This window comes from Heteronotia binoei, chromosome 1 (genome assembly GCF_032191835.1).
Source record: "Heteronotia binoei isolate CCM8104 ecotype False Entrance Well chromosome 1, APGP_CSIRO_Hbin_v1, whole genome shotgun sequence".
NCBI lineage: Eukaryota > Metazoa > Chordata > Lepidosauria > Squamata > Gekkonidae > Heteronotia > Heteronotia binoei.
Genome location: NC_083223.1, coordinates 138,231,904 through 138,247,537, shown reverse-complemented (window position 1 = coordinate 138,247,537; position 15,634 = coordinate 138,231,904). Strand labels below are relative to the sequence as shown.

The window sequence follows — 15,634 nt, the reverse complement described above, 5'->3', positions numbered from 1 at the left end:
AATTGCGAGACAGAAATGTGCGATACAGATGGATTCTACCAGAAGGCTTAAGCTTTGAACATGGAGGCAAAAGGATTATGATTAATAATGTTCAAGCTATGAAAAAGTTTTTTTTAGGATTACAGGGACTTTGATGATACAGAATAAAAGAAGAACCATTATGGATTACAAATTATTATCTTGAAATGTAAATGGACTAAATTCACCACAAAAAAGAAAGGCTACATTTCGTTGGATTAAGAAACAAAAATGTAACATAATTTGTCTACAAGAAGTACATATTAAATAAGTGCATTACAAAGTTTTATGGAATAAACAATTAGGTAAAGAACTTTTTTCCTTGGCTAAGGAGAAAAAAAGGGGAGTGATTTTTTATGTTAAACAGGATTTGGATCCAAAATTGATTTTAAGGACAATAAAGGAAGATATTTAGCTGTGGAAGTGACAATAAATGACAAAAAGACATTGCTGTTGGGACTGTATGCTCCTAATGGGGCGAAAGACTCCTTCTTTAAAGATATTGTGCAACAACTAGATCAAGTGACTTATGAACAAATAATGGTAATGGGAGATTTTAATGGAACAATTGTTAATGATCTGGATAGATCAGGGAAACCAGGGGAAAAGAATAAGGAGGGGAAGTTACCAAAGTCATTTTTTTTTATTTAGTAAAACAAGAAAGTTTAGAAGATATATGGAGGAAATTTAATCCTAAGGTGCAGGACTATACCTTCTTTTCAGCTAGGTATAACTCTTTCTCAAGAATTGATATGTTATGGATGACAAAAGATCTAGAATTTATGACAAAAAAAATAAAGATTCTTCCTAAAGTTGGAACTGATCATAATCCATTGATGTGGTCAGCAAAGAGTGTGAAAAAGATCAGGAGATGGAGAATAAATGAAGATTTGCTACAGAAATCTGAGATAGTTGTGTCTCTTGAAAAAGAAACTAAAGCTTTCTTCCAAATAAATGAAAAGGAGGACATGCAATTTCAAACTGTGTGGGATGCGTACAAAGCAGTAATGAGAGGCATTTTAATTACAATGGATAAAAAGGATAAAAAGGCCCAGGAGAAACAAATGTTGGACATTCAAAAATAGATTGGGAAAAAAGAAAAGGAACTGAAAAAAAGACCAGGGAAAAAGAAAATAATATGGGAAATTACAATATTGCAGAATCAATTCAGACATTCATTAAATAAAGAAGCTGAAAGGAACCTTAAGAGACTTCAACAGAAATCTTTTGAAGGAGCAAATAAACCTGGAAAATACCTGACTTGGCAAATGAAGAAAAAAAGGGAAAAAAAATTTGTAAACAAAATTATATCGGGAGATAAAGAAATTGTTGATCAAGAAGGAATTAAAAGGGAATTTTACAAATATTATGCTAAGTTATTTCAAGCTCAAAAGGTGGATAAAAGTAAAATAGATGCATATTTATGGAAAATTCAAGTAAATCCCTTAACAGATAATATGGAAAAGGTATAAAATGAACCAACTGGAAAAAATGAAGTTGAAGCAGCCATAAATTCAATGAAAATGGGAAAAGCACCGGGTCCAGAAGGTTTTACTGCAAAAATTTTTAAAGTCCTCGCAGAGACATTGGTGCCTAAATTCCAGAAGTTGATGAACATCATAAGGATTGATGGGATAATTCCAACTACATGGAACGAAGCTACAATTTCGCTGATACCAAAGGAAGATAGAGACACAATAAATGTAAAAAATTATAGACCAATTTCATTACTTAATAATGACTATAAAATATACGCTAGGATACTAGCAGAACGACTCAAACACCATTTGAATAACTTTATCAAAGAAGAACAAGCAGGATTTCTACCCAGGAGACAAATTAGAGATAATATTAGAATGGTTATTGATATTGTTGAATATTATGAGAAGCACCCGGAAAGGGAAGTGGCATTATTTTTTGCGGATGCAGAGAAGGCCTTTGATAATTTGAATTGGGATTTTATGTTTGCAGTGATGGAGAAATTGGGATTAGGAGAAGATTTTATAAGAATGGTTAAAGCAATATACACTGAACAGCAAGCAAAAATTTGTATAAATGCAGATTTGACAATGAAGGTCGGGAAAGGAACAAGGCAAGGTTGCCCTCTATCTCCATTGATATTAATAATGACAGAGATTTTGATCAGACAAATACAAGATGATAAAGAGATAGAGGGGCTGAAATTGAGAGGGTTTTTCTATAAATATAGAGCGTTTGCTGATGATTTATTAATGAAAATCCGTTAACTGTGACATTGCTGGAGGAGTATGGGGAATTGGCTGGCTTTTATATAAATAAAGAAAAATTGAAAATTGTGTAAAAATATGTCAAAGAGTCGACAGGAGGAACTGCAAAGTGTAACAGAATGTGAGGTCACTTCAAAAATAAAATATTTAGGTGTGGAAGTTACCATGAAAAATATAGATTTCTACAAAAATAATTGTGAAAAGCTTTGGCGGAAAATTGATGAAGATTTGATTACATGGAATAAACTGAATTTGTCTTTGCTGGGCAGAATTGCTGCAATTAAAATGAATGTTCTACCAAGAATTATGTTTTTATTTCAAACAATTCCAATAGTGAAGGACAATAAACAATTTACCAAATGGCAAAGAAAAGTTTCAGAATTTGTATGGGTGAGAAGAAAACCAAGGATTAAAATGAAAATTTTAACTGACGCAAAAGAAAGGGGAGGTTTTCAACTTCTGGATCTAAAATTGTACCATGATGCAGTGAGTTTGGTTTGGATCAAAGAGTGGATGACATTCTTAAATAAGAAACTGTTGGCTTTAGAAGGCCATGGAAATATCTTTGGTTGGCATGCTTATATGTTGTATGGGAAAAATAAGATGGATGGTTTTTTCTCACACCATTATATAAGAAGAAATTTGCTAAGTACTTGGTTAAAATACAAAAAATATGGTGATGAGAGAAAGCCACTATGGACTGTACCAACTGAAGTAATTAAATTATCCTCAGAGACAAGTGAAGGGATGTGGTTAACGTATAACCAATTATTAAAAATACATGGAGGAAAGGTGGAACTAAAATCAGCCAAAGAATTACAATACAAATTTAATTGGTTTCAATTACAACAAATTAAGAGCTTGGTGGAACAGGACATTAAAAATGAAGGTATAAGACAGGAGCAAACAGAATTAGAAAAAAAGCTGTTGGGCGAAAATGAAAAACTGATTTCAAGGACTTATAAATTATTATTGAAGTGGTCTACAGAAGATGAAGTAGTTAAATCTCAAATGATAAAATGGGCAAAATTTTAACAAAGAAATACAAATGGAATCTTGGGAGTATCTATGGAAGAACTCTATGAAGATATCGACATGTTATAACATCAAAGAAAACTGTTTTAAAATGTTGTATAGATGGTACATGACACCTAAGAAACTGGCAAAAATAAACAATCAGATGTCAGATAGATGTTGGAAATGTAAAAAACATGAAGGATATTTCTACCATATGTGGTGGACCTGCAAAAAAGCAAAACGATTTTGGCAAATGATCCAGAAAGAAATGTCAAGAATTTGGGGCTATGACATTAAGAGGTCTCCAGACTCTTTTTTTGTTGGGATTACAAATGAAAAGTTTTCTGAAACAAGATAGAACGATGGTGTGGTACCTGCTTTCAGTTGCAAGGACATTGTATGCACAGTCATGGAAGCAAGATAAAAGACTGGTTTTTAAAAGTTTTGCCATGGAGTGAGATGGATAAACTTACAAGAATCTTAAAAGACTATGATTTGGAGAAGTTTAGGAAGGACAGGGAGAAATTTCAAAACGATATTGAAAAACAATGGAAAGTAAGGGGACACAGCGATTTTTGGATAAAAGTTGAATGGAATAATGGACTATAGCTTACAAAGTCTATAAAGCGAAAATTTCTCTTTGAAAAATGAAGATGAACTTTTTTGTTTTAATTTCTTCCGTATTGCTATAAGGTTTTAAAATGGAGTTCCTTGATTTGTTAAATTACCTTGCTTTCTTTTTCTTAATTTTTAGTAAACACCGGCAGAGGTCAATAAAGGGGGGGGGGGGAGTGGAGAGGGGGGAAAGCGATGTATTGTTTATATTTGGTATTATTTTTAAAACATTTTTAAAGATTATTGTAACAATATATTGTAAATGAATAAATTGTTTGACACTGAAAAAAAAGTTGGGGGCCACTGCTGAAGACTGTATTGTTTTGAGCTTCATTATCAGTTGCAATTCAGCCATCTCTCTTTCTAATCTCTCTTTGAAATCCCTTTATAAGAGCACTGCTACTCTTAGGTCAGCAACTGAATGTACTGGAAGGTTAAAATGTTCCCTCATTGATTTTTGAATGTTGTGGTTTCTATTGTCGGACTTATGTCCATTTATTCTTTGTCATAGGGACTGGCCTGTTTGTCCATCGTAGAAGGCAGAAGGACACTGTTGACATGTGATGGCATAAATCATATTAGAGGCCAAGCAGGATTATAAACCTAAGAGGGTATGGCTGATGTTACTTTGTTACTTTAAAAGTTGGCAACTTGGTTTGCTGCATGCCTTGGAACCAGAGCTCATGTTACAGTTAAGTAGGTTATCATTGCAGGTGAGAAATTGTTATAGGTTAGTAGGCTGTCTGTAAACAAGAAAAGCCCCCCCCCCCTCCCAGTTACTGTGTGAAGTAAGTGTCAGTATCCAGCATTGGTTATAGCTTGTTAATAATACTGTAGACTGGCTTGAGTTGTGTGTTTTATGTAACCACCAATAGTAGTGTTCTGTCATTTTCTTTTGGCTTCTCTTGTATCAAGCTATCCCTGGGTATCATTCTGGCCTTTCCAATAATCTTTTTCCCCATATCAGGAGGATATTGTAGTTGCAAAAATGCCTGCTGTAGATCCTTGAAGTGAGTATCTCTGTCTGGGGGGTTGCAGCAGATGTGACTATAACGGTAACCGGAAAAAAGCACAAAGGAAAAATATGTAAAACACCACAGATGTTTATAATTGTGGATAACTATTAATAATATTTTATGATATTTTAGGAATAAAATAAGTCATATTCACATGCAACAAAAAGTGACCATTTTGTTATTTTTATAGTTATTTTAGGATTAAAATATTTCATATTCACATGCAACAAGAAATGACCATTTTGTTATTAATGAACTTTACTAAAAAGGAAAAACAATAATAACAAAATTAAACTCTACATAGAAATATATATTTAAATAAAATTAAATACTTTAACTTTATTAATTTACAACCAAACTTTTTAAAGTTAATACATTGCGGTACACCCAGTGACCATAACAAAATAGTAACATTATCTTACCCTAATAGTAAAAGTATCAATTATTTAACAACAATAATAACTCAGATATAATTCTTCATTGCAAATTAGCCAATCTCCTTAAGCAACTAAGTTTATCTTCCACATGCTCATATTGTTGCACAGAAGCGGCCACCATGTAAAGTAGTGCCTCATATTTCCTCTTCTTCACATCTAGGTGACCTGCCTGTGCATTAGCCAACATTAGTTTGTGACAAGGCAGGTCCCTCTGAAGTCCATCCAATAGAGACCACACATTGGGATGACTGAAACGGAACAAGGAATTAAGAGCATTGTGCCCCCACAACAGTTTATCTGGAATCAATAGCTTCATTCTTTCAAACATTTTATTATAGGTGTCCATGTTCTTTTTTTGAAGTAAAATGTAGTACATGGTGGATATGAATTACCCACCTTGGCATGCCATGTGTACAGCTAGTAAAACATATTTGGCACTTTATCAAAGGTGCCATCTCCATAGATGGTATCTTTGTTTAATTCAAGCATAAGATCTCTATCACGTAAAACCAGAATTCTGTCTGGATTTTTCCACATCAGAATCGTGAAGTATCAGTTGCCTATACTTTTCAGGAATGTCAAAATGTATGGTTTTTGGGTTAGGTAAAATACTGCCTGCTCTGTGATAGCTTCTCTTCTTTAAATAGTGGAAGTAGTTAAGGCCTCATAGATCTAAGAATCTAAGCAGGACTAACTCTGGCAAATATCTAAAAGGAAGAAATCAATAAAGATAGTTGGAATGAATTAAAAATAGTATAATGGATAAATTAATCCACTGGTATCTTGGGCTCTGGGGGGCTGTTTTTTGAGGTAGAGGCACCAAATTTGCAGCATAACATCCAGTGCCTCTCCCCAAAATACCCTCTAAGGTTCAAAAGGATTGGACCAGGGGTCCAATTCTATGAGCCCCAAAAGAAGGTGCCCTTATCCTTCATTATTTCCTGTGGAGGGAAGGCATTTAAAAGGAGCATGGTCCCTTTAGATGTGATGACCATCCCTTTGGAGTTCAATTGTGCTTGTCACAACCTTGCTTCTTGCTCCACCCCCAAAATCCCCAGATATTTCTTGAATTGGACTTGGCAACCCTATTCTTTATTCCATGGCAACCTTATTCCACAATTACAAACATCTATGGGGGCTTTTTTCCATGTGGGCTTCTTTCCATGTGGGCTTTTTTCCGTGCAGGCTTCTTTCCATGCGGGTTTATTTCCATGTGAGCATGTTTCCATGGGAGCTTTTTTACTGTGAGCATTTATGTCCGTGGGGTTTTTCCTTTGGGTTTTTTTCCTTTGTGCTTTTTTTCCTAGAACTTATAACATAGGGCTGGGTTATAGAAAATAGATTGTTTGATGTGGTTGGGGTGGTAACTGGAGGCATATACCTACATTTGCTTTATCTGTCAGTTTCTGGCATAATGTGGTACTTACGTGTCCCTCGTGTATCCATACTGTGGTGTCCAGGAAGTTTATTTCTTTTGTAGAGTAATTCACGTTTAGATTGATGGTGGGATGGAAGTTGTTGGAAGCTGGTGAAATCTCTTGAGGACTTCTTTGCCACGGGTCCAGAGAATGAAAATGAATCTCAAAAAAAGGGGAGATGCCAATGCGTAGGTGTTTAGAAAACACTGTTCTAGATCTACCATGAATATGCTGGCATACTGCGGAGCCATGCAAGGTGCTCATGGCTGTGCAACTAATGTGAAGGCGTAAGTTCTCACCAAACCTGAAGTAATTGTGGGTGAGAATAAGCATGCAGAGTTCAGTGGCAAGATCTGCTGTGGTGTTGTCAGGGATGATATTTCTAATGGCTTGTAGTCCATCCTTATGGGGGATGTTGGTGTACAGAGACAACATCCATGGCAGCTAGAATGCTGTTTTCTGGGAGATGGTCAATGGACTGCAGTTTCTTAGGAAGTCTGTGAGCACCGCAGACATAGCTGGGGGTATTAGTAACATACGGTCTCAGGAGGGAATCCATATATCCTGATACTTCTACAGTGATGATGCCTATGCTTGAGGCAATGGGACATCCACTGTTGCCAGGTTAAAGTATCTTCAGTAGAAGGCAGGAAGTGCCCAGTCTAGGGCCGTTTTCCCACTTACCTTACCCCGGAGCGACGTCCCTCTTCACCGCGCTGCGTCTGCGCGGATTTCGCACAAACTGCTGCGCAGCACCAGGAAGAGCCGCGTAGTCCCGGGGCTTTTGCGTCACAAATGTAAACCACCAAAAAGCAGGTTTACATTTGCGACGCAAAAGTTCGGGACTACGCGGCTCTTCCTGGTGCTGCGCAGCAGTTTGTGCGAAATCCGCGCAGACGCAGCGCGGTGAAGAGGGACGTCGCTCCGGGGTAAGGTAAGTGGGAAAACGGCCTAGGTTTCTCAGCATGTATGCATATAAGTTTGTTCCTGTATATGTGTTGGTAATTTCTTCATGATTTTGTTGAGTTCTTGCAGGTATTGATCTGCGGGGTCTGGTGATATTGGCCTACAGAAACTGATGTTTGAGAGCTGTCACTCAGCTTCATACCTATAGTTTTATCCATTATGACAATGGCTCATTCCTTGTCAGCTTGTTTTTATTATAACATCCAAAATATTTTTCAGGCTGCTTATGGCATTCTTCTCCGTGCAGCTCAGATTGGATCCTGAGCACTGTTCCCTCTAAGCTGAGTTCGTGTGAGCTAGCTCACGGATTTTTAGCCTCCAGCTCACACAGTTTTTTTCTTAGCTCAGGAAGGATGGCCCCAAAGCAAACTAATTTACACAGTAGCTCACAACTTCAATGCCAGTAGTTCACAACTTTAATACCAGTAGCTCACCAAGTAGAACTTTTGCTGACAAGATTCTGCAGCTAGAGGTGCAGAAGTGTTTTTTGTTGATTATTTCAGTTTGGGCCTATGGAAGCAGTGTTTTTTGTTGATTATTTCAGCTTGGAAGCATTCCAGTTTGGTGGAATGGAAGCATTCCAGTTTGGTGTTGCGGCCTTCAAGTGGAGGCCACATGGAATCTTTCTTTCCATAGTTTTGAGTGGGACCTATCTGGTCACCCTTATACTGTTCATTTGTGAAAGAATGAGGCAGCGGGTATTTAGCAGCTGAAGTTGTGAGGAGGCTGTCTGTCCAAGAGTGTTCTGTTCTGTGGAGAAAGTATTCCTTTAAACACAGACAGCGGAAAAAGGCCTCCAGTCTCCACAGAGCTATATCGGCTGTATGGGTTTAATGGAGAAAAAGAATAATCCTCTTGAAAGGACAGAATCCTCTGCTAAATTGTGAGAGTATGCTCAGAAAAGTTATAAATATTACTGATAGGGTTGTTGTTGTGACTAGCTGTGGCTTGTAAAAGGTTGGAAAGGGGTTTTTGTTGTTGTTATTCTGCTATTGTCATTTGGCATTTGAAATCACTCCACTCTCTAAGATATAAGGACAGGTGGACTCACATTCTAGCTGTATCTGAAAAAGTGAGCAGTTTTTGAGAAGAGGGTATGCTGAAAACAACTAACTCCTTCAGTGGTGAAAAAAATAACTCAGGTAAGGGGGCTGTGACTGCACCAGAGCATATGGCTGGGCAGGAACAGTCCCAAAGGTTCCAGCACATTGCGCCCCGTGGACTTCCTCTCCCCTTTTTTTGCTGTACTACATTCTGGGGCAGGTCTGCTCATGTGTAGTCCCAGTGAGGGACTGCAGAGAAGAGCAAAAATGAACACTATGTTCACTGGCTAGAAATCTCACTTTTAATTACTTGATGAATGAAGAACTATTTTTGTGTGTTGACAAAAAAATTACCTAAAAATAAAGCCACAGAAGCACAGTTTTGACACAGAATGTGTAATTCCAAGATAACACATGGCAAAGGTATTAGTGATTGTCATGGTCTCTGTCAGACTAGTGACTGTTTGTTCCTCTTTACTGCCACCACCAGCACTCCAGGTAAAATCCAATCCCTCTCTCACACACACATGGATTGCTCAAAGCCAACCTCACAAGAGTGTCATTTGATAGCATACCAAGTAGTCAGGCAGGTGGGTGAGGAATTGTGCAGACTCTCTCAAGTTAAACTTTATTTCTACAAGACTCAAACATTTGCTAAGGAAAACTAACACAAAGATCATTGCTAACTAAAATACTGACAACCCGTCATATACCTGATCTCTGGCAGTTGAAGGGTGCCCCTGGCCCTAGTGGTTCTGCAACTTTTTTTTACCATCATTCCCCCCTGTCATTCTTCATGGTAAAACACAAGCTCCAAAGGGTTTCCAAAACAAAAATCCCCCCAAACAAAGAAACAATTCCAGTTCTCAGTCCCCACCAGTGTGTTCTGGGGCCTTCAGCCAACCTGGGTACAAACTTTGGAGCGCAAACCTGGATTCTTCAACCAAAAGATGTTAACACATCAAAGGAATAGCACATTATCCCTCCCAGTTTGATAGGGATGCTCTGTATCTGTCCAAGAGCACTTCTTCCTCCTTCCTAGCTACAGAGATGCCTGGACCATAACTGTCAAGCCTGTCAACTGTCTATAACTGTCAATAGCTGTCCATCACCATAACTGTCAAGGCATCTCTCCCCCCACTACCAACAGTGCAATCTAAAATACAAACAAGACTGCTTTCTTCTCTCTTTAATTGTTTTTAATTGTATTTAGGAACTGTCAATATGGTGTGTATGTGGAGGTGAAACGCAGGGCTTACCTGCTGTGTCTGGTACCTCTGTTGGGCCTGCGACAGATATTGGGCCTGTGGAGGCAGATGCTGAGGTTGTGGTTGCTGGTTGTAATATGGCTGTTGGCCCGGTTGGCAGTAGCCACTTACACCTTGTTGACCATACTGAGGTGGCATCTGATAGAAAAAATAATCAAAGCTGATGTAAGTTAAGGCATTTTCTATTATCTTACAGTCATTTACAAAGATGTAGTCTCAGATAATTTTCAAAGGACCCCAACTGCTGTCTGAGTGGTGCAAAAAAACAAAACTTTATTGTAACTTCCAAACAAATTAAGAAGGGAGAGAGGAAGTGTCAGCAACTCAAAGCTTTAAAAGAATAATGTCCATTCCTACAATTATAACTCTCATTTCTAAAATATTCTAAGTTTTATAACACTGGTTTTCTGAATCAAATATTTGCATCTCAGAAATTTCCAAATCAATCAATATTTACTAATTAAATATTTGATTGGGCCCATATGCTCTACATTTCAAAGCCACTTGCACACAGGGCTTCATCACAAGTTGGCATGGTAGGTACTACTGACCAGAGATGCTGAGTCCATCTGTTCCCATCAGGAAATGGGAAATTGCCCTAAAGTGCCAACAGAATGGCATGGCAATCTCTCATTTTCTGGTCACACATTCACAGTAGGAGTAGACCAGATCTGTCTAAATAATCATCTTAAAATCATTTCCTACTTGCTATAACATCCAGAAAAAAATTTGCAACAATCAAAGTAATGTCTGCAAAAAGTCTTCCCAATTTTTCTCCCACTGATGCACCTATCATCCCACTTGGGAATGGAATAATCCACAAATCTTGCACATTTGAGAAAAAGAGATTCCAGTAAACAATGTTCCAATGAATCAGTTTTCTCAGAAACACATAAGCATAGCTCATGAGGGGTATAAAGAGACCACAACATTTGATTTGTTCCTGCTGACTAGAAAATGTGTTGGGTAGGACTGTGGTACAGTTACACGTAAGAAAGAGTTAATGTTTGGCACTGTCTGGGAATAAGGAGCTATGTTATTGTTTAATGGCTGCTGGGGTTGCTGCATGGAGAGACTATAGGCCTACAATGCATTATACATAAATAAATTTGTTGAGTTCCTTCAAAAGCAGTTGGGATCAGTGCTTTTGGTAATCTGGAGGATTATCCTTAATTCCCATTATAGCAAGTGGATAAAATAAGCACAAAAATTTAAGCCTACAGAAACAAAATACCACATAGAATGCCACTTTGCCACTAGCAGAGTACATGTGTACTGTTAGTGCCTAAATACTTTCAGCCCCTTATTGCTTCTTCCTCTGGCATCACAAAGATAATGCACTCAGGGAGGCACAAAGTTAAAAAGACATTAAAGACAAACTTTTAAATGAATGCATATATATTACAGCAATTCAACATGTAAATAGGAAGGAGGATCAATATGCAAAAGTCAAACAAAAACAAAAGATCTTCATTGGTTGGTGGAATACAGTGATAGAGGGGGTGTGGCAGGAGGGTGCCTGAGGAGAAAGGGGTCAGCAGGGAAACCACTGCAACTCCCAAGGGAAATTCACTGGTGGAATGGGGAGCATAAGTAATGGAAAGGTATGATAAAGTATTTTAAATAAATATAAAATTAACAAATAAAGAAGAATCCTTAAAGAATCTCGCTGGTCAATGTAGGAAATAGATGTCTGGACTAGATGTCAGACTAACCTGATCTCTTTTTTTGAGAAAGTGACTACCCTGCTGGATCAGGGGAATGCTGTAGACATTATTTATCTTGATTTCAGTAAGGCTTTTGATAAGGTTCCACATACTATCCTTTTTGACAAGTTGGTAAAATGTGGTTTGGATCCTGCAACCATTAGGTGGATCTGTAACTGGTTGACAGATCACACCCAAAGAGTGCTTGTGAATGGTTCCTCATCCTCTTGGAGAGGAGTGACAAGCGGAGTACCTCAAGGATTTGTCCTGTGATCTGTTTTGTTCAACATCTTTATAAATGATTGGATGAAGGAATAGAGGGAATGCTTATTAAATTTGCCGATGATACTAAATTGGGAGGGTTGCAAATACAATAGAAGACAGAGACAGGATACAGGATGACATTGACAGCAAACTGGGCTGAAACCAATAAAATGAATTTTAACAGGGATAAATGTAAAGTTCTGCATTTAGGTAGGAAAAATCCCATGCATGGTTATAGGATGGGGGAGACTTGTCTTAGCAGTAGTATGTGTGAAAAGGATCTAGGGGTCTTAGTAGATCATATTCTGAACAGTGTGATGTGGTGGCTAAAAAGGCAAATGCAATTTTGGGCTGTATCGACAGAAGTATAGTGTCCAGATCATGTGAAGTGATGGTGTCGCTTTACTCTGCTCTGGTAAGACCTCACCTGGAGTACTGTGTTCAGTTTTGGGCACCACATTTTAAGAAGGATATAGACAAGCTGGAAAAGGTCCAGAGTAGGGCGACGAAGATGGTAAGGGGTCTGGAGACCAAGTCATAAGAAGAAAGGTTGAAGGAGCTGGGGATGTTTAGCCTGGAGAGGAGGCGGCTGAGAGGTGATATGATCACCATCTTCAAGTACTTGAAGGGCTGTCATATAAAGGAAAGCAAAGGTCCCCTGTGCAAGCACCAGTCGTTTCCAACTCTGGGGTGACGTTGCTTTCACAACGTTTCCACAGCAGACTTTTTAATGGGGTGGTTTGCCATTGCCTTCCGCAATCTTTACACTTTCCCCCCCAGCAAGCTGGGTACTCATTTTACCGAACTCGGAAGGATGGAAGGCTGAGTCAACCTTAGCTACCTGAATTATGTAATGTTAATTTTAATGCTTAATCTTAGATTTTATGTTAGTTTTATATGTTGTAAGCCGCCCTGAGCCACCTAGTGGGAAGGGCGGGATATAAATCCTAGATAGATAGATAGATAGATAGATAGATAGATAGATAGATAGATAGATAGATAGATAGATGATAGATAGATAGATAGATAGATAGATAGATAGATAGATAGATAGATAGATAGATAGATAGATAGATAGATAGATAGATAGATAGATAGATAAATAAATAAAAAAAATCCAGCTTCCACTGGAATTGAACTCAGGTTGTGAGATGTCATATAAAGGATGGTGCAGAATGGTTTTCTGTGGCCCCAGAAGGTAGAACCAGAACCGATGAGTTGAAATTAAATCAAAAGAGTTTCCAGCTCAACATTAGGAAGAACATCCTGACAGTCAGAGCGATTCCTCAGTGGAACGAGCTTCCTCGGGAGGTAGTGGGCTCTCCTTCCTTGGAGGTTTTTAAACAGAGGCTAGATGGCCATCTGACAGCGATGAAGATCCTGTGAATTTAGAGGGAGGTATTTGTGAGTTTCCTGCATTGTGCAGGGGGGTGGACTAGGTGACACTGGAGATCCCTTCGAACTCTATGATTCTAAGCCTAACTTGATGCGGAGGGTGGTTTGTTTGTGGGAATGATTTATTCTGTGAAATGGCAAAGCTTAAACACAAAGTTTAGTTCGCATATACCTATTTTTATACTGGAGTTCTTTCACATCAGATTATCTGGATCATGCCTATTCAACTTTTGTGGCACACCATTCCCTAGATGATTTGCACTATTTAACTAGCTAATATTTGCAAACATCAATTCTATAATTCACCATTAAATGCATTAATAATGATAAGTTTAGATTTATTTAAAATCAAATGTGCTGTAAATCTCTGAAGAATATGGAATGTTGCAAGATCAACTTGACTGCTGTGATCTTAAAATATTTTAGCTCTGCAATATGCACAACATACTAGTATCAATCTTGGAAGAAACTGAAGAACTTGCATTTTATGTGCCAACATATTTTTGATGTACTGAAATTCTGAATAAATTTTCCAGTTTTCGCAGTGAGAACCAAATAAATAAATCTACTGCAACAAAACATTCAATCATATCGAAGAAACTGTTATCCTTACTTTCATGAAAAAACAACATGATTTCATTGTCATTAATGAACAAAACCTGTCTGCCACAAATGGTAATCTATGTCATTATAAATTCCTTCATTTTTTGACAGAAACACAACTAATGCAGATGAATATACATGCTCACATGAATAGATACATATAAGCAGGGGACCTGCTAGGAACTAGGGGGGGGGGGGATCTCATTCCCCCACCCCACCCCACACACATTCTTTCTTTTGCTTTCCTGGAAGCCCAAAAAGCCTCTTTCATTTTCCTGTTTCCTTCTCAATCACTAGCCAATCTACCTTTTATCTGCACCCCTTTCTACACCTTTCTCTCCTTCTGGCAAGCCCATCTCTGGGAAAACTCTGCATGGTGCTAGCCTTGAGGCCAGGCTAAGTTGCATATTAGAGAACCTACAAGGATTTTCAGGGGACACACCATTTTACCCTCTGTGCTCCCTCCTCACTCTTTTCCCCCCTCTCCTCCTGGCAGCTCCCATATCCACACTCTTCCCTGGTCCCTTCTCTCCTTTCCACCCACCAAACCACCTATTTTTATGTGCATTCATCTTCAGATATGCTTATTTGTTTACGTTATATCCCACCTTTCTTCACAATAGGAACCCAAAGCAGCTTACATCATTCTCCTCTTTATTCTCATAACCCTATGAGGCTGAAAATGTGTAACTAGCCTAACAAGTTTTCATGGCAGAGTGAAGATTCAAATCTGGGTCCCCCAAATCCTGGTCTGAAACTCGAACAACTACATCACACTGGCTTTCATGGGGTGGCTGCTGTTGAACAACAGCAAGCAGGTAGGCATAGGCGAGTCATGCAACTTGAATGGTAGTAGTTGCCCAGTGATTGCTGCCAGGCTAAGCCTCAATGAATCCTCCCTAAATGGCAAAGCGGTCCTGGAAAGGCTCACTCCCAGTCTTCTGCTTATAGAAACCAAGGCTTGAAAGCTAGCAATACTATTGTGGTTGCCTAGCAAAAGCCACTGAGGGCATTTATTTTTTAAGCTACAGTTGCAGCTTCTGTTATTTGCAAACCAGGATCTTTTGGGGTTTGTAAAAAAAATCTTTTGCGTCTGTTCAAGGAGCCAATATCCAGATTTAAGTATTCACAGATTTGGCCATGTTGAATACTAAATGTACAAGCGTGGGGGCATCCCATCTCCTCCTTGTTGCCATTCAGTAAGACTCACTTTGAAGCCTGGCTGCAGTGACAAGCCTGGAGTGGCTTCCAGTGTCCACCACTGCTGTAGCCAAGCCCGGAGCAGCTCCCAAGCTTCTCTGCTACTGTAGCTAGGTCTACCAGTGGCTCCCAGGCTTAACCACCACTGCAGCTCCTGGGCTCCAACACCACTGCAGCCAGGCTCTACTGCAGCTGCTGTCCCAGGCTCCAATGTTCTACCACTGCAGCAGCAGCCACTGCCACCAGGTCCCTCTTCAGCTTCCCAATGTTATTTAATTGGGGGAAGGACTGAAAACCTATAATGATTTTTTACATTTTTCTGCAAACTTAGGGGGTCCCCCAAGTTCACAGAAAAATCTGTTTTGGGTAAGTGTGGCTCTGATCCACAGATTTAGATATCCACAGATGGGATCACACTTGGG

At 38.7% G+C, this 15,634-nt stretch overlaps 1 protein-coding gene across 10 annotated transcripts in view; it reads right to left on the bottom strand.

Moving 5' to 3' along the window:
* ARID1B (AT-rich interaction domain 1B) overlaps positions 1-15,634 on the bottom strand; it is a 670,312-nt gene that overhangs the window by 501,470 nt on the left and 153,208 nt on the right. For all 10 annotated transcript variants that reach the window (XM_060241209.1, XM_060241219.1, XM_060241263.1 and 7 more), the window contains exon 3: positions 10,036-10,182. In XM_060241209.1, the coding sequence (XP_060097192.1) occupies positions 10,036-10,182 (147 nt within the window). The remainder of the gene's footprint in view (positions 1-10,035; positions 10,183-15,634) is intronic.